Here is a 26,004-nt window from a genome sequence, read left to right on the forward strand (position 1 = left end):
TTAGAAGATCCTGTATGAAAAGAAATATTCGGCAAGCCGAAGAGCAAAATTAGTTTCCATAGAAATGCCGATTGACTGTTAAACACCATGTTCTCCAAACAACTTATTTAACCTTATATCAAAAAAGAATGTTAATTACACAAATAAACAGTCTTATGGAAAATAAAACATTGTGGCATATACCAATATAACCTCTGCGGATATTATGATACTCTCTCTAAAAATATGTTGTATATACCAACTTTGCTTTCTTTTAAATGCGACCCATATTTCAATTGATTATAGTACAAAGATGTCATATCTTAACAAGTCGATACTTATCTTGTCATATCAGTAAAATGTGTTTTAATAAACAAATACATTAAAAAATATCATATCCATTGACTGTATTGCAAAAGTGCTTGCAATTAAAGAGGGTGCTTAGCAAAATATGACTGATCGGTTATATAATAAACTCATCATATATAACACATAGTTGTGTATGTTAATATGGAAAGACTTAGTCATGTGTTATTCTATTGCGTGATTATTCTTCCCTGTTTACCTGCTAGGACTTTCAACAATCTCGATTTTTCGTGGAATGCTAAAAATGTAAATTCTTTGTAACAATCAAGATATTTAGAATTTTACTTGAAAGAAAACCTTGAGAGATCAGAGTATTAGTAAATATTTAAGAGAGGTATACTGTGTGAACGACCTGGATGTAAGTAAATCTTAATTTAAAACAATCATTCTAGTGTTTCAATATCAATTACCAATATAGAAGTATCCTTATTGTTTTAATGTATTAAATTGAACTTGTTCCAATAAGCAATTCTGTCTTATATTTCTGAGGTGTTCTTGATTTTCTTATATGTAAAGTTGGATAACAATGTAAGAATAAAAGAAAAGTATAAAAGTACTGATCTATTTCAATGATATAAACAACAGATGTCTTTGTGATGCGTCGAATAGCATAAATGGTAGGATTTTATTATTTTTTATTCTACCTGACGTGTTCTCCGAGGACGTGTTTTATGTATAAAAAATGTTTTTTTATTTTACATCCTGTCTATTATCAAGATATATTCAGTAAATACAGAGCGGAACGACCTGTTTAAAACTTGCATTGCTACACACAGGTATAACAAACAATCAAGTAAAACATATACATTGTAAAAATTTTAATTTATTATTTTCTTTTAATATATAGATGTCTGACCTTTACATTCTAATCTGTAGACCGTTTGACAGAAACATATGTTTATAAGTTGCAAGAAAAATCATAATATATTTAAATTGCAATCAAAACCCCAAAATTGATAATAAGACTTACAAAAAATAAGTTACATAATCATATGCACCTGTAAACAACGGTAAATAAAGCTTCGGTACTCTTCGAAACGCTAATGAACACCATTGTTTAGTATGGAAAAAATACACTTCTTCATGTTGAGAATACTTAACGCAAAATATTTACACTAATATAAGCTAGATGTGTCGGAACGACACAAATGACCCCAATCGCTAAAAAGCTTAGAGCTATTATTAGAAGTGGAAATTTTCTAAGTCCACAGCCCCTAATTTCGGCAAAAATTAGCGGATCAGGACCAAACGTAAACTCGATCTGAAACTTATCATTGTAGATTCACATACTTCAAATTAGCCTAATATGTGAAGGTGTTTAGAAAAAAAGTCCGTATAACTGTCCGTTGCGGAATGAAAGACTGAAGGAGTGACGGAATGACGGAATGACGGAATGACGGAATGACAGTATGACTATATGGCCCCGATCTAAGTCAGGGAGGCCAAATGTTTTCGGTCATTTAACCGCTTTATGAATAAACAATATGTCTTCATATTACACCGTATTTCTGGTAAAGTAAAAAAGAAAAAAGTAACCTCTTGATAACTAAAAAATGGTGGAAATCAGCAAACAACAGTCCATGATTAAATTTATAAATATATAGATATATACAGGAATAATTTGTTTATCTTATTCTAAACCATTCACAACTTTTTTTGAATAAGTCTCATAATATGACCACTCAGAGGACAAAGGCACCTATTGTTTAACGATTTTATTTAGCACGAACACACATATCAATTTATCAGATGATTCAGGTAAGATTTTTAAAAAGTCGAAAAACGCGTTTTAAGTTATGCATGTATGTTTAAGTGCTGCAGGTAAAAGTATGTGAAAAGGTTAAAATTTTTCTTTTAAATAAAAACATATTTTGAAAATATTTAAAAAATGGCATATAACAAAGTTAAGGGACATATTATGGTCTTTTTGTCCCATATTAAATATATTTAGAACCAATCGTATGTGACAGAACTAATTAGCATGATGACGGGACAGATTAAGGTCCCTATACTTAATCCTATATATATTTAGAATAAAGTTGACGAGTGATCAGGAAAGCCGTATTAATCTTGCAGACAGTTGGCATTTCTATGAGTACTGATTGTGCACCACTACTCGCCGTTTTGTTGTCAAATTCATAAGAACAGAATTCATACAGATCCTTCGCAAAGACAAAATGAATAGGCATCTTCCAACGTTCTGTAATTTCACGTTTATATACATTGATGATGTCCTGTCAATAACCCACAAACAATAAATACTTACAGCTCATATATCCTATTGGACTTGATTATTAAGGATGCTACCGAGAACAGAAGATCTGCTTATATCTTGATATTTTCCTTATTATTGACACAGACAGAGTACTTCAAACTAGAATTAATCAATGACAAATGTGGTGATTTCAATGTTCCAATTGTAAACTTCCCATTTCTCAGCAGTATCATACCCTCTGTTTTTATGAGGTTTACAGAGCTCGGGTGTGTTCACACAATGCGGATTTTGGTGAACAGAGGGTGTGCACCTTAAACAAAAACTGCTCAAACTGAGTTATGTCCTAACATTTTACAGTTACAGTTTTTTGCTTGTGAGAGAGCTGTCTGCATATTCCATTACATTTTGGTCTCTGGTGGAAAGTTGTCTCTTTGGCATTATACCACATCTTCTTCTTATTTTTATAATTATAAGAAAGAATGACTGAAATCGACATTACATAATGATTACAGTCACCCACAAGAAATGGTTGACCTAAACGATGTCTAGCTCAGGTACAACATGTTTGACGGTCTTAGATCTTTAGATTTAACCGATTGTATCCTATTCCAGGATGTGACATTTTGAACTAGTGTTGATTCGCATGACGGGTGAAGCATGCATAGCAACATTTCCAGTCTCGATACTTTGGAGGTGATCCGATTGCCTTATTTTTTTTTTAACCATGTTTAATCTATTCTTAATCAATTAACGAGATTTCAATATCAGTTAAATCTTTTCTTTTAAATCTAATTTATTGTATAATATATGTAGTCCGTTTGATTTATATAAGTAATCATATACAAAAATCAAATCAAATTTGTTTAATGATTATGTTCTTCATTTTGTAAATTTATTTTTATTTGGCCTTTTTAATTTTTTTTATTCGAGCGTAGAGGACAGATAGGTGAAATATACCCATGTGTTTAGTTGTATAACAAGCGGACATGTAAAATCGGTATTGGGAGATGATTACCTGTTCTGTCCCTTATTACGGTGACATCCTGGCGTCATATTTGATGTTCTCTGAGACTTTAACACAGCTGCCATCTATCCACATATTTTGTTTTTCAATTACTCATTGGATAACAAAATATAGATACGTGTTTCAGTTCTCGCGTCTTTGCTCTAGTGATGCAAAATTCCTCAATTTCTTTGCATTGATTTGTTTTTTCATGTCAGATTTCCTTTGGCTCTTTTGTTATTTAGTAAAGGATCAATCCTTTGAGCATACTGTTGGTCCTCCTTTCATTTTCACAACAAAACACTTGTGAAGGCTAAGTCATCAACTGCAACTTTAAATCTGAATCGGGCATTCAATTTGTTGTAAGGTTACATAGAATATATGAAAAACTCTAAAGCCTTTAAAAACGATGTCCAAAGTAAAAACAAATATATTTTTTTAGGAAAGGACAAAAATATATTCGCAGTCACACAAAATGTTCTCTGTAATATATGTCAGCACGTTTTTTTTTTATTGACAACATATGAGTTACGATTGTAAATAGTCGGCCTATTCGGCCTTTAGACTAATCCCGTGGAGATAATCCTGGTGACATATTGTAAAAATATAAGCGTCAATATGTACACTTGAGTGAACCAGTTGGGAGAGAGAAAACATATTTGAGCATTTAGGAACATTTATGACCTAAATATCAAATATTATGATTGGTTGTCAACAAAAAAATAATTATAAATATGCAGTGAAAAATGAAAATAAAACTTTATATATTTTACGCTTCAGAAACGCTGTATTGGATTTACGCTCAAACACAAAAAGTTTAAAGCCAACGATGTATAAGAACATTAACACGTAAAGAACTATATGACCAAAAGGAACTGGGAGATATTAGCCAAATTAATATAAGGTCAACTTTTCCACCAGAGAGTTGGAAACCTAGTTTCTTAATAACTTCTCAATTTATCAATGGAAAATCTAAAAAGTTTTAATGGAGGCAGGATATTTCATAAGTCGCTGAACAGCTGACAACACCATGGCAGAAAACGATAGTCGATGAAAATATTAACAAGCCCACAAAACGCTATAAATTCCAAGTAATATGTTATGCATGATGTCAGTACAAAAGCACTGACTATAGCTTATGATACCCCGACAGTATCAACTTGAATAAATGAACAATCAAAATGAAGGTTTAGTATTGAAGTTTTCGTTTGATTAATATTCAATAGAAGTATGGTGACAATAATCTTTTGATTTTGATAACAAGTTAACAAGATGTTTTTACTGTGACGCTATTTAATATTCTTACCCAACATATGTATGTATTTCATGAATATGATATCAACATTGGCTATTGTATTACTTAATAGTTTATCATTACTCATACTGCTTGACTTATAATCGTTCATGTATAATTACAAATTTATTTCAATGGGGATTTGGACAATTAAATTCTAAAAATTGTATGCACTAATCTATATCTTAATCACATTATCAGAAGTTGAAAAAAACATATTTGGCAATTAACCTTTTGTGAATGTCTAATTATGGTTTGTTATGATTTTTAATTTCCCTTTGGGTATCAAGTAAACCAGAATATGACGGAAGTCAAAATAATCCGTTGAACAATAAACATATATAATGATGTACCTGGTAAGCATATAGTTCATTGCAGTGGGTCGAGGTTGTCGTTCATGTATCGTTTTGTGGTCGGGAACCGTAACAATTTTTAAAGTACTTTGTTCGGTAACTTCCTGGCTCTTTGTGTCGGTTGAATTATTTTTTAAGTTTGACTTTTGTGAAATTTGTACCGATTTTGTTATTTTCCTCTTCCTAATTAATTATCTGTATCAATTCCTATTTTGTTTGTGTATGAAAATTGGATGTCCGGTAAAATGAGTGACAAGAATATTACTAAATTACAAATGCAGTAATTGTAATTCTTTTTGTCTTTGAAGAACAGCTGATATATCAGAATGGAACACTTCATAATAGTTGTCACAAGTTTTTACTTAACTGGTTTATTGATTGGCATGGTTGGTGGCACCAATGAATTTAGATATACAACGCATAAAAATAGTAAGTCAAGAAGAAAATTTATTTAACATGGTAAGTAATTTTTATAAGTATGACATTTTATACAAACACGTTAGGGTCATATATGCCGAACTCGATTTAAAATGCTCATCTATATGGGTTTTTTTTTCAATAAAAAGGCTCCGATTTAAAATTATGAGGGTATGCATATTGCCAACTGTATCGGGATATTACGTTATGCATCGAGTCCTTATCCTTCAACTTCTATGGTGACTTGATAACGTTTTGCAACTAAAATGAGCGACAAGATACCAAGAGACAGTCAAAGAAGGACAAAACACACGCTAGCTGAAAGCCAAATATCAAATCAGACTACGGACAAAACAAAAACTGCTCAGAAACCAAAATATTGAGCAACGTGATTCCTTAAAACAAAACTGTGGTTAAACTCTGTTTCACCGTAAGAGTAAGCAGTTCCTTTCCTGCCCTAGAAGTAACCCCCCTCCTGGTAAAATTCCGTTATAATTAATGATATAGCATCGTAGAATAATGGTTGGTTAGATGTCTCGTTTTTGACTTAAAAGTCATTAACAAATCATTAACTGCATTGACATACTATAACAGACGGGAACAATACTATATTGTTATGGGTGTTTTCATATTAATACTGTATTATGTTCAATTACATCAAGTAATCGAGACCCAATACGACTTAACGAGGACATAATGCAGGATTAACATGAAAACACCCATTTTATGACACCTTTATTAACCAATGACTTAAGATAACCACCAAAAAAATGAATGATTTGGGTTGATTATCATTTAAATGCAAGGAATGTCGTATAACCCTTAGAATTAGTAATGTGCGATGAATTACTAATACCTTTCTACTACCGATGAAAAAACCTTTAAGTTTTCGATTTCTATACGAGTTGTCTCCCATAAAAATGACGTCACTGAAGTTTGTAGACAAAATTACAACGGCTAGGTAAAAAGTCCGTGGACTAGAATGACGACGAAACAAGTATTTGATATACATCTGGTGCCGATGATAGCTTTCACAAACGGCATTTTTAGGGCCACCAATATTTAACAGAAAGAGTCTTCATTTGTTGTACATATGAGACATTTCAAGTCACAAAAATAATTTTTTGACGTAAGCGTTTTGACAATAAGTTACTATAGCAGGACATATACAACTGTTCTTGAACATGCATTTCCAATGGTTTGAAATGCCCTTTGGTATAATTAAACAAATGTGGCCCATTCGAAGCATTGCATATCCAAGATTGTCAACCCTACAATTTTCTCTCACTTCCGACTGCGCCCTCAGGAAAATAATCTTTCATGACAAAATAGTGTAATATATGAAAATAACAATAACTCTAACATCAAACTTGTTAAAATCTAATATTTCGCGTAATACACACATATATTTTCTGACACTTTTTTTAATCTAAAACAGGAATTTAAAATCCAGAATTAAGACCAGTAAAAATTCTGCATTAATCGGTTTTTCTGTATTAAACCTGTATCAACGGCCAGTTTTCAGACACTTGGAATGTGTATTAACTGGACAATTTATAATGTTTTTTAAGCCATTAGTAAATAAAATGGTATACGACATATCAATAGCATAATACCACAGCAATAAAAAGCAATATTTACAAAAATGTTTACTAAAAACGCATTTTGAATAACATTTTGGACTAACAAATATTGGGCACAAATGGTATAATCAAGAAATATGTTTCTTTTATATATATCTTTTTGTGCTAGGATCGTGTACACTCACTAGATTTTGGCAATCTATTAAAACGACTTTCAATGCAAAAATTGCAATTGACCGTCGTCGTACTAATTTAATACTGGGAATTTCAAACAGAGCAACATGCCTCCAACCTGTATAACAGTCACTACAATTACATATCACGAAAATGAGTAGCATTATTATCATTTGTTTTTGCAGTTTCTGTTGGAAGATCAATGAATACCAGCATGTGTGGCGTATTTGCCCTTACAGAAGATGGACAAACATTCCATATCTCTTCCGATGGATATCATATCAACCCTCCGTGCTCCATATATCTCGCCGGTGTGAATAGAGTTAACAGCACTTACAGATTTTCCGGCATGTGCTTTAAAATGTCAGATATTGCATTACCATGTGACAAAAACGATACAATTATTATAAGAGGATGGTCGTTGGATATCCGTTATCAAAATCAGTCAGTATCTCTGTATATAAATCAAAGCATGGTAAGTATATGATAGTTCTATGATAATGTTTCTATGGTAAACCGTTCTCATCCAACTATGTTGAAGCAATTTATAAATAAGTTACAACCTTAGATTTAAAAACAGAGTCTTAGATTAAAGAAAACATCAAACAAACACACTGTAAAAATAAATATAACACATCGAAATTTAAAGAATAAACAACACATACTGATAGTTGAAATCTATGTACACATTTTATGACACCACAAGGGTAAGATTTCATTGTATCGTAATCAAGATATTGAGATTAGAAAGTGCTGCTGGTTATTTTGCAATATAATTTCCTGTCCCAAGCTATGAAAGTGTTTTTTCCGTTGTTAAAGGCAAAGCTTAACTTTTATATTATATTTTATATTCATATTTAATACATTTTCATTGAATTAAAACATTATATTTTCCATTTGAAATTAGTTCTTGTCACAATTGTATGACAACACTCAAAGACATTGATAAAGCAACTAGTGATTAGAAAGCTGGGTTATCCGGAATTTGTCCATCGCCGGTAACACAAAATTCTGAAGTGTTTGTTCCGTTGTTTTCCTCTTATAGTTGATGTGCTTCCCTCGGTTTTGGTTCGTGACCTGGATTTGTTTTCGCTTAATTGATTTATGACTATTGAACAGCGGTATACTACTGTTGGCTTTATTTGAAATTAGTCTTCACATTGATTTTTATATATCCTGCTATTAAAATTCTTGGTTTAAAAAAAAATAATTAAAAGACAAGTTTCTACCTTTGAATAAAGAATACATAATTTGGTTCATAACATCTTGATTAAAGTGCAACGTAGCCTCATAATCTCTTTTATTTTATCTTATTTCTGTCAATGCAATGGCATAAACAGTTTTTAGTTCCGTAATTGGGTGGAATTTACTTGATTTCCGATTGCCTAAATTTTATCTGGTGAAAATAAAGCTCACAAAAAATTTGGACTACCTCAAAAACTCTTCTAAATGGGAGACTATTGAAATGTACTCCAAAATAACCTTTAGTTTTGAAAAAGTCACATTCATGGTGTACTTTAGGCAACTCTTGATATTCATCTCACAGGAAAAAACATCGGTCTTAAAGAATAAAACTGCAAATCGAAATTGCAAGAAATAAATCAACGTCAGATGTTTTACTGTATACATTTGTAGTTTCAGGAAAGTAAGGCTTTCTATTACCTGTAATTGTATGATTGTACACAATTTTCGTTGCTTTCAGTTTTCAGTTTTCATTTTACGGTCAAACTAGAGGTCCATATACTGTTTTCCAAAAACTGGATAAAAATATCTCTTTCCGTTTTAAATTTGTGTTTTAAGAAAAATATTGAAATATGAGTGCTTGTGTTTTAACATGTACATGACACATGAAAATTTCAAACTTTAATATCTCGAAAATAAAGAAAATCCCTCATGTATCTATCGTATGCCCTTAATGCTTGCCTGAGAGTAAATAATATTTTCTGTGAATTTTCATATTTATTATAGCTCGAATTTATCGATTTTTTATCCAACTTTTGTATTTGATGTTTATCATGTTTATAGAATTGATGAAACTATGTTTTCGTAGTGCAAAAATCGATAACTTTTATACATTGAACCCTTAGTTACATATTTTTTTTCAGCTGATTACAGAAAAAACCTTAAGATGTGATAATAAACAAGATTTTACAATGAACTATGAATTCTGTGGGGAGAAAGTATCGATGTTAGAGATATTATTTTACAGTCGAAACAAGCACTTCTCTGTGTTACCGAAAACTACTGTACATACGCGCGGTAAGTACAAAATGTACTGCACAGGAAACATAAAAAGCATCCCTAAATGGTAACAACGTAAAGACACATATATACTACAAACAATTTTAAACAAGAGTATGGATGATATCATATCAATAGATTTTAGAAGGTACTTGTTCTCCATTTTTTGCAAACGTTTTGCAGGTTTCATGCTAATAGATATGTAAAAATATAAGTTAGATATCTATTTTTAATTATTTTATACACTTAGATATTTCTACCCTTGGCATAGATGGCCTTAGCCAGATAAGGCAAAACTCTTTGCAACTTTGGTTTTCATTGCTCTTTAACTCTTTTTTTATAGATGTGGCATTTTTATTACGATTCCGTCAGTTTTTAATTGCTACATTGATTTGTTTCTTGCTAATCGATTTACGAGATTTGAACATTTGTAAACTAGTGTCGCCTTAATTGATTAGAACAACACTGATGAGTGGTTTGTAGAGGAAACGCGAGTCTTTTTTTACATACGTTCTACATAAGAGTGAGTGAATTAGTGGTAAGACACCTATTAGAGACCAGTGATTCCGGAAGTTTGGTAGTATAGGTTGCACTTTGTAAATGCAGATGTTTTTCAAACCACGCCACTTTTGGGGAGATATAGAATATTCATAGACAATTAATTTTGTTTACGTACTGGTTCCCGGATATGATCTCTATGTTTCATCTCAGAGAGACATAACTTGGGAATGTTACCAGTAAATATACATATTCATAGTGATCAAGTTGAAGTCTGTGGATATCCTTAAGTCAAGGTTGGGGTAGTATAGAAATTTAATGTAAGTTTAAACTCTTAGAAGTTCGGGGCATATAAACGTTGAAAATATGCCGCACAGCCCTATATTTTGACCTTTGAAAAAAATAGTAGTGCATATGAACTTTCCATTCTAGGATAAATTTTTTTTCAAAACTTCATAGTACAAGTGGAACAGTTTAAGCCGTGAAAGGAGTTCCTATGGGAAATTGCATTGTTGATATTTACAGAAATGCAACTATAAAAACAGGTACTTCTGATCTGAGCAATAATTTCCTGTATTTTTTTATTATTCAAAAGAAACTTTAAACAAGTGTTCTGCAGTGATCCCAGGTCCTTAAGCTTCCATTTGATAGCAATATAAACATAAGGAGATGTGGTATGATTGCCAATGAAACATCTATTCGCCAAAGTTTAAATAAAGTAGATGTAAGCAATAATAGGCAACCGTACGGACTTCAACAATGAGAAAAAACCCATACCGTATGGTCGGCCATAAAAGGCCCCTACATGAAAAATATGAAATAATTCAATTGAAAAAAAAACAGCCTGATTTATAACAAAAAATTTTACGAAAAACAAATATGACAGACATGAACCAACGACAACCACTGAAATACAAGCATCTGACTTGTGACAGGCACATACAGATTGTGGCGGGGTTAAACATGTTTGTGAGCGCTCAACCCTCCCCTAACCTGGGACAGTGGTGTAACAACAGATTAGCAAAGTTACCCGAATATTCTAAAATATTGTTTTTCACCAGCCCAGTTGTCAGCACATCTGTGTTGACATGAATTTTCATTGGTATGGTCATAGTTATCAATTAAATGTTTATTAAACTTTGAAGTTTTCGAAATACTTAGGATTTTCTCACCCAAGAATAGATTACCTTAGCTGTATTTGCCAAAACCTTCGGAATTTTGGGTCCTCAATGCTCTTCAACTTCGTACTGTATACGTATTTGGTCTTCTTAACTTTTTTTATTCGAGCGTCACTGATGAGTCTTTTGTTGACGAAATGCCCGTCTGTCGTACAAAATTTTAATCCTAGTATCTATGATGTGTTTATTTACAAATTGACAAGTTAAAGTTATGCGTAGGAACTATATTGTGTGAAATATGTACTACTCGCTATTTATTTCCATGGGGTTGTAGTGAGATATTTGGATTGGTTACGGACTCGTTTCTTTAAACATTTATTACAAATCCTACTAATGACGAGGTAAAGCTGATAAAAACCACCATTTAATTTAATTAGGTAAAAAAAGCAAGGTTCTATTTCTTTGTTATTCGTTCTCTCTTCAATGTGTATTGATACGTTGTTAAAAACGTCTCATTAACTTCTAATTTCGCTAACCTTAATTTGTCAATATAACGGAACTACACACAACTGTCATACAAGTAGGAGGTTTCGCTAGATATAAAACCAGGTTTAACCCACCATTTTTGTCGGAAAAGTCCTGTACCAAGTCAGAAAAATTACAATTGTTTTCCATTCTCTCCGTTGGTTGATAACGTTTTGTTTTGTCCGTTTTCTAAACTGCCCCTTTTTTGATTTACCCTGACGCTCGGTATGTTTGTTATCCTTTTTTGTTCTATGACATAAGAATGAGATCTCAGATTTCTTTCAAATGTTTTTAATTTGACTAGGACCTCGCATAATTCATAACTAATAATTTAACAATAGAAATTATTCATTTGTATATTTAAAGTAAGAGCATTTAATACTAAAATTATATCATAACGGTGAAATTAAAAAAAAATCACTTGGATAAAACCAAAAACACAGACCTTAACTAACCATTGCTTAATGCATTTAACTTTGTTTAGAAGATTGCAAAGCATAATATATTGGACAGTTTAGTGTATCCATGTCTCGGATTGAATTCATTCAATGAATGATTGAGGTCCTTTTATTTTTCTTCGTTACATTTTAGATGCGACTGAAATAGCTCAAAAACATTTGTTTTCATTACATTTTTTAGCAATAATGGTGTCAATGTATCCGGCCTTAAGTTTACATGCTATGGACACAATGAGTATACAGATGAGTCAATGCAGATGTGATGATCCCAACTGTAGGACATGTAAACCAACAGCACACGATATGTATATTGAATTCCTTGATAGAGTCATTACGATTGGCAGAAATAATAATAATAATAATAATGATAAAGATAATGATGCCGACAAGCAAAATATCGGGGAAAAAAGCAGTTCTGCTATAGTTGGTAAGTGCGTATAATCTTATGTCGTTTGTATTCACTGGTAAAACATGTGCTGTTTGAACATAATCTTGTCATGTACACAACACAATCTGCAATTTTCATTCACATATGAATCCAGATATTGATTTACTTGACTCCTTTTACAAACGCTACAGTTTTAATTTGAAAAGTAGTTTATCAAAACATTAAACAGCATGAAGATGATGATTTGGCAAAGAAATAAAGGTGGTTGTTATTCAATATTAAACAGAATTGACTCTGCTTGTCTCATGATAGTAGTTGAGTGTCTTTGAATTCATGTCAAATGTATGCAAAAGAAAACACTTTTATCTTAGTTGAATTGTTTTTAAACACGGTGCGAAACTTGTGAACTATTTCTAGGGGTTTACGTTATTTTTCATAATATATCTGATGCAACACTAATTCATACTGAGTGTGAATTCGTACGGTGAGTGATGCATGTATAGCAGCAGACGCTTAATCTGTCAACGCACCCGGTCTTGCTCCTTTTTGAAGTAAATGGTTTTTGTTTATTACCTTAATTTGTCTCTTCTGAATCGATTTATATTTAAACACCGGTAAACAACTGTCGCCTAAATTTTCTGATTCTTCGCTACTCTCGTTCTGTCCCAATGTATATATGACTGTCTGGTAAGGAAATCGTACTGTTCATTTCATAGTTTTATAATTGTTGGCATATAGTATCTGCATTATGTCATTAACCGATCATTTTCCCCAATAATTGATGGTAAGGTGTTTCAATGGTAGTTAACCCTCAATTTTATGTATATGCTTTAAATTCAGAAATGTTTTGCGATGTTTTTATTATTGCTAAAACTGCGACGGGAAATGTTTTGCAAAGTAAACTTTGCATTTAAAATGTTCATATCATTATACATGTATGTATCATTTTCTGAAATCGTATTAATTCGCATTTTTTTGTCCATTATTCAGCAATCGCAATAATTAATACAAGCACGAATTTCTTAGTTCACCACCGTTGTCCATTCGAAGATTATTTATCTTTAAAAAAGCTCAAAAGCAAACTTTAAATTGAAAAGGATACACATCTGAAGTATGAATGTTCAAAAAGACCAAACGTTGTCTTACATAATACTGGTCGAACAGTAAAAACAGTAATGCCATTATTCAATAAGTTGTTACATTAAAGGGTAATATAACAGAAACTAATGATAGACGAAATGAAGAAATGATATTCCAATATTGAAATATTCTTTTTTCCTTTTTTATTCGTTAACATGTAGCAAAACAAAATTAATTTTTCTACAACAATGAAAATTGAGCGGGAACAGGTCAAGCATCCTTTTAATATCAATTTACATGACAACTTGGTTTTCTACGTTTTGATCACGATGACGAAAGTGTCAGTTTAAACTGGTATTTTTGTGAGTTGACGTAGAAGGTGCTTCCTATATTTCTATCATTGAATTTTTTAATCAATATAATACGGGATATGCAGGGTCCAATCTATACTTGGACCGCCAAAATCCTAATAGCCAATCAGACAAATGATTAAAGTTTAACCCCCATGAATACTTATAATATTCATATAAAAGAAAGTCTATATTTCTATATAAGGAATCAATTTTGAATGTAAATTATTTCACCTCAGATTTAATATAGTAATTAAATACCAGATTTAGATGATTTTATACAAATACAAATAGTTCTAAAAATCACTCTGCTACATTCTAGAATAATTAGGACTTGTACATGTGTAGAACGTCATTGATAGTTCACATTTCAACAATAATTACGAGGCATTCTATAATTACGATTTATTTACCCCAAATATGCAACATTTATGACTGCACGTGCTGTCCATGAAAATGTTTAACAATGTGAAGGAAAACAAACAAAAAACTGAATTTTTCTGTCTTAATTCAAATTATAGTATAAAAATATAACTATAAAAAGTGAATACTTCTTTGATGGAAATCTAAAGAGTTGTAAATGCGATGATCGAGTGTAAAAGCCCTTCATATAAAATGCACTTCGGTCTACGTTTTTCACCACCAACAATTAAAAATAAACTTATTAAATTCTAAGTCCCTGGTGGTGTCACCGGGCCAGAAGCCATTACTCTGGTAGTGGCATAAAAATACGGATATTATCTTAATGAAATTGGCTATGATATTGTTTTAGAAATCATTCTAAAGTAATGTATTTTCCACATCAATACCTATATTTCCCTTTCCGGAATTGACTTTACTATTTTATTTTTTTTTGCTTGTATGAAGTCTTCAAAATTGAGAAGTTTGAATTAGGTTTTGCTTTTCAAATAAAATTGTGGAAATGCGGATCTGGTGCAGTATAATTGGTTCCTTAAATGATATCAACTAACAATCATGATTGATGTTTCATTACATCACGGGGTTTTACGCAGAACCTATGATATCGTAAAAACGGGAACGATCATCAAATAGTACATTTCTATGTAACATGTGTCAATTTTTTTTTTTTCATTTTTTTTTTTTCGTTTATTTTTGTAATTCGATTATTGTTTATTGATTATTTTTCGATATACACTGCACATATTTTCAATTTTTCTTTTTTCAGATCTGAATATTCTGCTACCTTCTCTGTTTGGTTCAATGGCAACTCTTGGAGGAGCAATTATAGGAGCCATAACATGCAGTAAGATAAATATTAATAAAAATAAAAAAAATAAGAATCAGTTATAAGAGTGGTAACAAAAAATACAAATAAATTATCATATTATGGAATTTGGAGTAAAATATAAAGCATCAAGTCCTTGCTGGAATTAAAAGCATGAAAGACTTCAGAAATTTCGTTTTCTTAACCATCAAATCACGAAAAACAAACTAGCAACAGCATCTTTAAAACTGAATACTGAGTCACACTAACCCACAAGAAAACCCTATGTTAAATGCAAATACTCATGTATGGCTAGCTTTTCTGCAATAAACGATCGCCTTAAAAGCAAAAAGGATTATAGGATTATAGCTCCGATATAAGGAATTATTATGTAGTAACTTTGATACAAATTTCATTACATCAACTTATTGATGATAAATAGGAAAATATCTGTCTTTATAATTGAAACATACTTTCCTCTACGGTCTATTAATTCGATTGAATTTGTACATCTTTCAATGATAACCACCAAATATGTTTCATGAAAAAACATCAGCTATTAATCAGAACAAAATATGTTTAAAAGACATGTCTTACTAAAAGAAGAATGGTAGTAAGAATCTTAAAAAGACGTTCTAAAGAACATATAGTCGAACCTGCCACAGATCATTTAGCATAGGAATTGTTGTGGGGATTGAAAATTAAATATGAAGAATATTGAGTCTTTTGATTCATGTAAATACAAAAAAGGATATATTTCTGATTTTCTTAAATATTCCGTGAATGATGTAGGTATGTAAAAAGTAAAATAACAAAAATACCAAACTTCAAGGGAAATTCAAAACGGAAAATCCTTTATAAAATGGCAAAATTAAAAGCTCAAACACATCTAACGAATGGAAAACAACTGTTATATTCCTGACTTGATAGAGACATTTTCTTATGTAGAAAATAGTGGATTAAACCTGGTTTTATAGCTAAAACCTTCCAATTGTATAACAGTCGCATTGAATTCCATTACATTGACAACAAAGTGTGAGCAAAACAAACAGACATAATAGGTAAAAACTTCAAACATTGGGGTACAGCAGTCAACTTTGTAATGTAATCTTAATCACTATAAAAACAAATAACTGTATCAACAAAGAAACACAAAATGGCATATAGACAAAGTACATAATCAAAAATGAAAGACAATAATTCAAAATTGACCATACTACAATAACACAATGGCCGGTTGTGTTAGTATCGAGCCACGTCATATGTATATAATCAAAAATGGACTAAATAGTATAGGTTAAAAATATACAGGACATAAAGTGGATTCAAAGGGAAAAATATAAAACCATGTCCAACAAAACAGACAACACCATGGCCAAGAATTAGATACGACAAAAAGAAACGCCAATATATAGTTAAAGTATATACCGAAATCCTGAGATTGAGCAACACGAACTTGCATGAAACTCTAATTTGTGCTGTTCCCCTTAAAACTAATGTTTAAGCTCATGACGCGTCTCTGTGGAATATTGTGTCTTGACGGTACGAGGCATCGAGTCTGGTTCTCCAATTGAGACAACTAGTTAGAGATGAGACATTGTATATAACATGGTTAAACGACGAGTCATGTTGAGGACTTTAATTAACCAAATAGCATCAAAATACATCATCGTGCGGTATATTGGAACTGGCGTATCTATTTTTTAAGAATAGCATGCGGACTACCAGACGCATTGTACAAACATTCTAGGAAATAAATCACAAAAATACATGTACGTGTGACAGTTGCCCAATCTGATTAAACTATAAAAGTAACTTTTGGAAATCATAGTATGAATTTGAACCATGTACGATTTTTACTCGTTCGTTTCAAGCGTGAACTCGATTTCGACGTGTGAAAATAATGTTGATTGAAATTTCTTTATTGTTTTTCATTAATGACAATTTAAGATTAAAACTTACAAAAGGCTATATCCTGGATGGAAAATGTAAATGTCTTTTGTTTGATTTCTTTATACGTTGAAGGGCAGCTGTTTCAAACGGCGATATCATAGGCATCGTATGTAATTGTGCAAATTCGAACAGAATCAAATCGATTACGTCTATAGGGATGACTATTTCATAATATGATGCCTGAAAGAGGATGAAGTTTTGCTTGTTACACTTTTGCAAGAAATAAAGGAATATTTTGTCATAGTCGTTGTCGTCTTTATCTATATTGCAGATTCAAATACAAGATAAACATTCTGAAAGAGTGATGATCCATAGTAAAGTCGCCAAAACGTAGTTTTTGTCCCTTTTCTTCTTCTTCTTATTATTATTATGTCACCCCTGTGTAAAAGGGGGGACATATTGTTATTCTACGATTTTACATTCCACTTTTTTTGTCCAGCTTAGTTCTCGGAGATGACTTGACAAACATTGATAAAGTTGCATCATAATGTGCATCCCTATGTGCAGATGTGATTCTTCTCTTACTGACCCCTTACACTGTCCTACCATTTTCTTTGAAGCAGTAGAGAAGGGAAACTTATATTTGTTATGGGTATGGGTCTTATTATAGGGGTTGCAGAACCCACCGTTCATGATACCAGGGTGTCCAATTGGCATAATTTGGGGGGTTCAAAGATGGGTGGGGTCAAAAATATTTACATGCTTTAAATTCGTGCTTTATGTAGAGGAGTTGAATCAAGATTATTTCTATGAATACTTAGAGACACATGTCCGTTTAAAATGGAACATTTTTCATTTCAGCTGGGGGTCTCCTTGGCATAAATTGAGGGGGGGGGGGGGAGGGGTCAATTTTCATGGAAAATTCTAGAACATTAGTGTTGAATTAATGCTAGAGACATAAAATGTTTTATGATGGTGTATTATCATGAGTAGCACAATATCTAGCAGCAGTTTGACTTTGGAATTTTGAAATGACCGCACTGCAAAAATGTGAAAAATTTCAAAATGCTTCAAACTTGATGACACTCAACTCAAATGTTGACTGGCATACATAGATGTGGAACTTGATTTTGGAATTTCCAAAATGGCTGCAGTCACTATGGAAACTGCAAAAATGTGAAAAATTTCAAAATGCTTCAAACTTAATAAAACTTTATATGAACGTTGACTGGCATATGAAGACGTGGTATTTGACTTTGGAATTTCGAAAATGGCCACCGTAACCATGGAAACAGAACAAATGCTAAAAATTGAAATATGGTCCAATCTCTATGAAACTTGACAGTAATGTGACCTGTCATGTGTGCTTTTGACTTTTGAATTTTAAAAATGGCTGCAGTTACCATGAATACAGCAGAACAATGGTTGAGGGTCAGTTTTGGCGACTTTTGTGTTAGCATCCTAATACAGGATTACTTGGTACAACTTATGTTTGTCCGTATGATCGTCTAAGCAGCAACACGCGTTTCTTAAGCAGCAGCGACGCTACATTAGCACCAGAAGCAAAAAATCAATCTCTTCAGCATGAGCAACAGGAACGATATTTTTTTTTTAATCATCCATTTACCAAGATTACATCTAGAACGAAGTCCTGCAGAAAAACATTTTAATGGAAGATAAGTTTCAACAAGAACATGTAATGGGGGCTCCATCTATATGGAAATATTTAAAAACAGTTATTCCACATGTGACATCTGTCCACCGTATCCGTTTCGATAAAAAAAAAGGGACGAATTTTATATTCCAAGGAAGAGGAATATGATAATATTTGGCGACCGGATGTCGACAACGGACAACGATTCCATAATAAACGTTATGTTTGCTGAACGTAGTCTTCAAAGAATTTATCACTAGTGGTTTGATTATATTACTTTGAATTCTGTTATAAAACTACCTAGAGACGAAACTGTAACATTAACTTGTGATGTTTAACAATTCTATAGATCGTCAACTAATCAAGACAACAGATAACATATGTTACTGTCCAGGGCGGACCTCTTTGTACGACAGTTTGAGAAGGCGACGAGGAGACTCTTCGAATTCTGCTTATAGACCTAAAACTCAAAACGTTCTACTCGTTGATATTTCGCACTGATGTCTTGAAAATCGGCAAGGCATCGATGCCCATTCCGCAGTAGCTGCGTGAAATACAAAGAAATAGATGATGCAATATTACCAACACAGACGAATACTCGCTCGATCATACACCAAGCTTCGAATTAGGTAAAATGAGATTTCAGGGCTTCAGGATTGCAGATATTTTGACTGACTTTTCTTAAGCAAAAGTTCGGATAGAAACGACAGAAAACTCATTGTTGTCGTTTTATCCCTGTTGTTAACTTCCCAAATTGGCATCTGTTTTCTGTTTACATAACTTATTCAGAAAATTTCATAAACAATTATTTTCTGATTAAATTGTTGATAAAGAATACTGAGAAATGGTTATACTTTCTTTTTTCATTTTACACTCACCAATCAAAATTTGGAAAAGACTGCAAAGTCCTGAAAGTATTAGCACATGATTTTGACTACGAATAAAGATGCAATAATGTTTACACATGAGGCAGTATTTTAAATCAATACAAGAAAACTATCTACAAATAGAATACTTACATTCTAGTATGATAACTAGAAACATTTCACATACGGTTGGACATTTCATCTTTTAGCATATATCCAAAAAAAATATAGCAATGGATCTTTATTTGGCTACTACATAACACTTTTTCAACACGAGAAACTATCTATCTAGCACATGGGATAATGTTTCCGTGACCTTGACCTGACCTTAATTCTTTATATGTGAAAAGCAATATCTTGTTAATGATAATGTATTCTCTAATTTTCATGCTATTTTCACACGTCTCGATCGGTGTGAGAACAATATTTCTCCTCTCTAGAGGAAAATTTTGTTCTCGGCAAATAATTTGGTTGAAATATCAATTATGACGTCAAATTTTCTTGATTTCATCTGAATTTCCTATTGTGACGTCATGAAAATGCAACCATGTCTGATGACCATGTTTAGATATCGTCAGAAAATCATTAGAGAAACAGATTCCACCACTATGTCTAGTTTATTATGATAGTTCTCCACTCTAAACAGTTAAATTCTAAATATTTTAAATGATCGGCAAGCCTCGTGTTTTAAATTTTAAAATTTATCTGTCTCGAGTGTAGAAATATCGTAACACACTTGATGTAGTAGTGGAATCTATATTTTTTATTCATCATTTCTGTCAAATGTTTGAAGAGGAATATATAAGTTCTAGCATATAAATCAAAGTTGAAATGTTTTTGATCGAAACCTCGAAAAGTTCTTCACGGTTTTCGTCATATATAATCAGTCGAGATGGGTTTTTTGTCTACTTAAACCCTTTACCATCCGGTGTGACTCATACTTGCTTCATTACCCTATTTGGATATATGACGTCAGTAGGGGTTATTACACGGTATTGTCAAGCCACCTCCGCCACGGCGTGATGAGTTTTTTGGAGAACCCTCGTTTTCCGTATGACCAAAAGGAACATTTCAAGCCTTACGTAAGGAACGATCATACATTGACCGAATACATAGGTGTTATTCATGCTCAAGTCCGGTGATATCAGCAGTAGTTCAGGATTTGTCTCATAAGTTTGCACAAATTAAGTAAAGCATACTACTCTCTTTCTTAAATATAGATAACAATAAATCAATAGGTAACAAATTTATCTGATCTATTCAATAAGCCTGAAGACACTGCTGAAACAACATTATCGACTTTTCATATTTGGTATCAATTCTGCTTAACTTTGTGTTTGATTTGACATCCAATAATTTGATCGAAGATCAAGTGAAGCGTTTACCAAAAATATAGGTAGGTATCATAGATTGGTGACAGTCGTATATATCCATTTCTATAGTTCTTCTGTTTAGTGAAATCAGAAGGTACAGTTAATATCAAGATAATGATAACATAAATCATTATCAATTATTGCAGTTTTAAGTTATATTTTTTTTAGGAAATAAGGGAAGAAAAGCAGAAGACAAAGTGACATTTAAAAGGTATATTTTTGAATATATTGTTTACTCAATATAAAATATATATAGATATATAGATATGGATATAAAGTTAGATATGAGATTACCTTAGCTGTATTTGGCCAAACCTTTCGGAATATTGGGTCCACAATGCTCAACTTCGTATTTTATGTTGCCTTTTTTACTTTTTTTATTCGAGCGTCACTGGTGAGTCTTTTCTAGACGAAAAGTGTGAAATCCTGGAATTAAAGATGAGTCCATGTAATTTAATATCACTTGTGTTTTTCTTTTTCATAATGAAAGCTCCATTATCTAAGCCGTCTGTCTATTCACTGGCGCCTTTCAATTTATCGATATAAGGCAGCAAGCAATCATCTTAATTGGGGCATGATGTTTTTAAATAAACTGTTTGATTCTAGATTTTTTTTTTTAAACAAGTTTAAGAATGGAGGTGAAAACAATAGATTACTTCTTTTGAAAATTTAAAAAAAATTGACTCTTTGAGAAAATCGTGTTTATGATTGCTATTTGAAATACGTTAATTTGTTATATCAATTGAAAAGAAATTGTCCAGAAAAAAGCCATTGATCCAAAAAAGTTAAATAGTCATTGCCTAGGTATACTGTAACACAGAATTGAAAATTTTCTTTCTGAAACTACTGAACAATCTATAGCAAAGACATAATTATAGGACACAATTTATTTGTATTCACATCTATAAATACAGCTTGAAAGACCTGATTTATTTCAGAAAGTTTCTTTTCCAACAACAAATGCAACTAAAAAAGTTATAGGAGCAACGATGTTTTTATCGTCTTCTACCTTAAATTATTCAGCAATACCGATATCGTTGAAAGTTGAGTAATGAAAATCTGTTATTGTTCTGTTTGTGTTTTAAAACATATGTTATTAATTATTATTCGTCTTGTCTAGATATTAAACGGCAACAGAGATTTGCATTTTTAATTAGTTATTCAACGAATTGAACATATCCGTACAGACGACAAACGATAGAAATGTACCGATGTGGTATTGAAACTTGTTGTGCATTCATTGTAATCAAATATGTAATATGTATACGGACTGATTAACCACCTTTAACATGAAAAATATGAACTTTAAATATTAAATTAAAGAAGGTTGTATGATTACAAATTGGCATGAACTGATTTTGATTTAATATACTCATCAACGGAAATTTTGTTTGTAATTTAATGAAATTATGTTGCATTTTGCATTCTTTACTCAAGAAATGTATGTTTTTTCAGTATTCATGTCATGTTTAAATGAAAATTAAATGTACATGTTCAAAAAGACCATAACGAATATTTGAAGCATTTTCCAGACCCCTTCACTTCAATACAGAGATTAGAAGAATTTGATTCTTAAATTTACCGTTGTTCCTTTATTGGACTATTTTGCAAAATACTGAATACCATTTTCAAAAACAACTTGTTTAATAGGATATAAAAAGAATAACGAAATGTTTAACATGTTTTTAACTTAATCTTTGACCGACCCGTATACGTAGCCGACTAGATCAACTGAAGTTTTTCCTATTCAAACAATTTCAAACATAGATCAAAGGACTGGGCTTTCGATAAACTGAACAAAGCCCTCGCTATTAAATGCATTGCCTTAAAAGATTTCATATTTATGATAGATTGTCAACACACTGATGAGTTAAAGAAGAGGAGAAGACAGTCGTAGATCCCAATTTTTACTTCATACAGGTAAAACATTAGAGAAGTCAAAACTTCATTAAAAAGATAGCAAGAAATAAGCAGTGATTAGCAGGGAGCATTTTCCTTCGGGTGAATCAGATTTAATTGGTTGTTTTTTAGAATCACGTGTCGTACGTATTAAATAGGCTTCAAATTTTCATATAGTAGAAATGAACAGAAAAACAGAAATTGATGCAAATCAAATTTGAAAAACTGTACTTCGTGAAATAGTGTCAACTTCTAGCAAAAAGTATAATAACAAAACTACCGAACTCCAAGGAATATTCAAAACGGAAAGTCCCTTATCAAATGGCAAAATCAAAAGCTCAAACACATCAAACGAATGGAAAACAACTGTCATATTCCTGACTTGGTACAGACATTTCCTTATGTAGAAAATGGTGGATTGAACCTGGTTTTATAGAATTTTGACTGCTTTAAACTATGATGAAATTTTTGTTTCATGAATAACAAGGATATATTTTCTGTTTACCCTTGTCAGAATCAAGACATTCGTTCCTCGTTAATCAATAATTGCTTTTTTTGGAACAATTGTATTGAAGATCAAAAAAACAATTGTGTAAACTTCTACCTGAGTTAATTGATAAAATATCTTTTTTTTTTCGAATACGATAAGCATCCTGTATGAATATTTAGATAATTATGCATGTTTCTATTTGTATTTATTCCATTTTAAAACTGGTAAAACATACAAATTATGCATTTCAGCTAAAAACAATGAAAATAGTAAGTGACAATCACTCAATATTCATGGTATTGGAAAAGAAATGTACAAACTTTAACCAATTTAACATTTGTGTATTAAAACATATCTCTTTAGTATGTACATGAGGCATTTTACAATAAACTGATTTTGAATTATTTTAAGATAACTGTTTGATCAAATGTTATTTTGCACTTATAGTAAGCATGTACTACTGGTATGACACAACTAAAAAAAACTTATATGCATGTGTCCACCCCTTTATATTTACATTCACGTATTTGCGACAGATAGGTTAGATGAGAGAAGTAAAAGAAAACATGTATTTGATGAAATTTTGTTCTCAAGACATGATTTTGAAGAATTATATTTTCTGATGACAATAACTTGCTAAATTCCAGTTTTTAATTAAAGATATCATTTAATGAGAAAGTAGTCTCATCATTTTTTTAATCAATTTGTCATTTGCAAAATAGCAAAATAGACTTTATTTTCATAAAATATTTTTCGTTTTCACCGGTATTTACCTCGAAGTTTCCTTTACAGATCATTGCAAAAATAAAAATAACCCATCTTGAAATTGTACCCATGTTCAGTTAGTTATTAAACTACTATTAAATATTACCGATATAAGAGCGATCAAGGAAAAAAAAGAAATAAAAGCAATGAATTGTATTTGTTATTACATGGTCAATAGTATGGGTTTAAGACATTCAAAAGGTATTTACGAGTGAAAGTCAAAATAATGCTAAGTCGTCAAAGACTGGTCTACTTTGTGTAGAGAATATGTTATATGCAGTTAGTTTTTTAAGCAATTGAAAACTAGAAAGTGGCTCTGCGTTGTGCGTCTCGTGTGTCTTTGTATATTTCAGGTAATTTATGTTGTTTGAACTTTATCATGTTTGTGTAGGAAATTTTTCTTCATGATTGCTATAAATTCGATCTACAGGATCTTACAATGTATTTTAGATTCGTAATTAAAACATGTTCCAATATAATATTCACTTTACGTATTATTGTGTATGCATTATGTGCGCTTAGTTAAAAAGTAACGACTGATCAGTTAAATTAGCAAATTTAATTTTTTTCTTGATAATTGTGTTTTTATGATAACTATGTTTGTAGATATTTTTTAAATAAACAAAATAAATGTATTTGTTTACCAATATAGAGTCATACACGATCATTGAATATGGGCATTTTCAAAGTCATATCTTAGCTGGACAGGTTTTTATGCTATCTGCCGAAAATGAATTTGCATACTTAAATAATCACTAAGTGGATTCGTATAAAGTTTGCATATATATTTCGTAGGGACAACCATACTCTTGAATCTTCGTTTTTTTCCTGCGAATTAAACAAACTTGAAATAACATTTTGAAGTTCACTTTGGTTTAAACAAACGTTGAGTTTTTGATAAAAAAAACGTAGAAGTAAAAAATTAAGAATGAATAGTGATCTGAGGTATTTATACAGTTTCAACCAGATATGTGTCAATACAAAATAACAAGTTCGAAATCGTCCAAAAATAAAAAAGTTGTTTATAAACAAACAATAACTCAGGCAATAGGTTATTTTATTGATATTTAAATTCAATTATTCTGCATATGCTTCTTATTTGTTTGTTTATTATCTGTTAGTTTCATTTTTTTGGGTTACATAAATGTGTTTCTCGTCCGAGATTGTAGTAAAACAAATTGTAAAGGCGAAAGTTCGGTAAAGGCCATATTTGACCCCGATTTTTAAGTTCAATATTTCAAAAGAAAAAATGTTTAGGTTGATGGAAAGACATGTGAGACAGTTTGGTAGAACTATTTTTGCCAAGTTGTATTTTATAGCGCTGATTTTTACATCTCAAAAAGAGATTTCACCGAAATTTGACAAAATCGTCCGGATTTCAACCAATTCAAAACCTAGGAAACATAGAGCGCACGCATCGACAAACTAAATATGCAAATCAGATATGCAAACGTCAGGCTAAAAGATCTTTTTTGTCGACGTATGTGCACTATGTTTACTGTTTAAAATAAATCGAGTGACTATTTTAAAAGTGTTTTCACTCTTCAAAAATACACACATTGGTCGATAAAGGTTAAAAAATTGGGACAGACATATCAGCGTTTAATATACATGAAGTTACATATATGTTAACACTGAACGTGAAGCAACCAACAATTAGTAATTCATATTAGTTAAATCCCCAATATGATCACTTTGCTATTTTATACTTGGATACATGAAAATCTAATTCGTACAAGGCGCTTATCTTTTTTGCTTGCATGAAATTGATAAAATGCAACTAAAATCCTATACGTT

The 26,004-nt window shown here is 31.5% G+C and overlaps 1 protein-coding gene across 1 annotated transcript; it reads left to right on the forward strand.

The window, feature by feature from the left end:
• Positions 1-559: 559 nt before the first annotated feature.
• Positions 560-24,842, forward strand: LOC127712354 (uncharacterized). The gene is made up of 9 exons (XM_052218728.1): positions 560-703; positions 5,519-5,639; positions 7,570-7,859; positions 9,490-9,643; positions 12,406-12,651; positions 15,229-15,306; positions 21,222-21,264; positions 22,904-22,973; positions 23,694-24,842. The coding sequence occupies exons 2-8, from the start codon at positions 5,537-5,539 to the stop codon at positions 22,917-22,919; spliced, it is 930 nt and encodes a 309-aa protein (XP_052074688.1). The 5' UTR covers positions 560-703; positions 5,519-5,536; the 3' UTR covers positions 22,920-22,973; positions 23,694-24,842.
• Positions 24,843-26,004: the final 1,162 nt, after the last annotated feature.

The sequence above is a fragment of the Mytilus californianus genome, unplaced genomic scaffold (assembly GCF_021869535.1).
Source record: "Mytilus californianus isolate M0D057914Y unplaced genomic scaffold, xbMytCali1.0.p SCAF_8, whole genome shotgun sequence".
In the NCBI taxonomy this organism is placed as follows: Eukaryota; Metazoa; Mollusca; class Bivalvia; order Mytilida; family Mytilidae; genus Mytilus; species Mytilus californianus.

What these genes read in the sequence shown, in the direction of transcription:
- LOC127712354 (XM_052218728.1), top strand. Translation starts at nt 5,537, where the DNA reads ATGGAACACTTCATAATAGTTGTCACAAGTTTTTACTTAACTGGTTTA. An exon ending in AAGCAGTTCTGCTATAGTTG is followed by an intron (nt 12,652 to 15,228) that starts GTAAGTGCGTAT and finishes TTCTTTTTTCAG; the next exon opens with ATCTGAATATTCTGCTACCT. An exon ending in TATAGGAGCCATAACATGCA is followed by an intron (nt 15,307 to 21,221) that starts GTAAGATAAATA and finishes TATTTTTTTTAG; the next exon opens with GAAATAAGGGAAGAAAAGCA.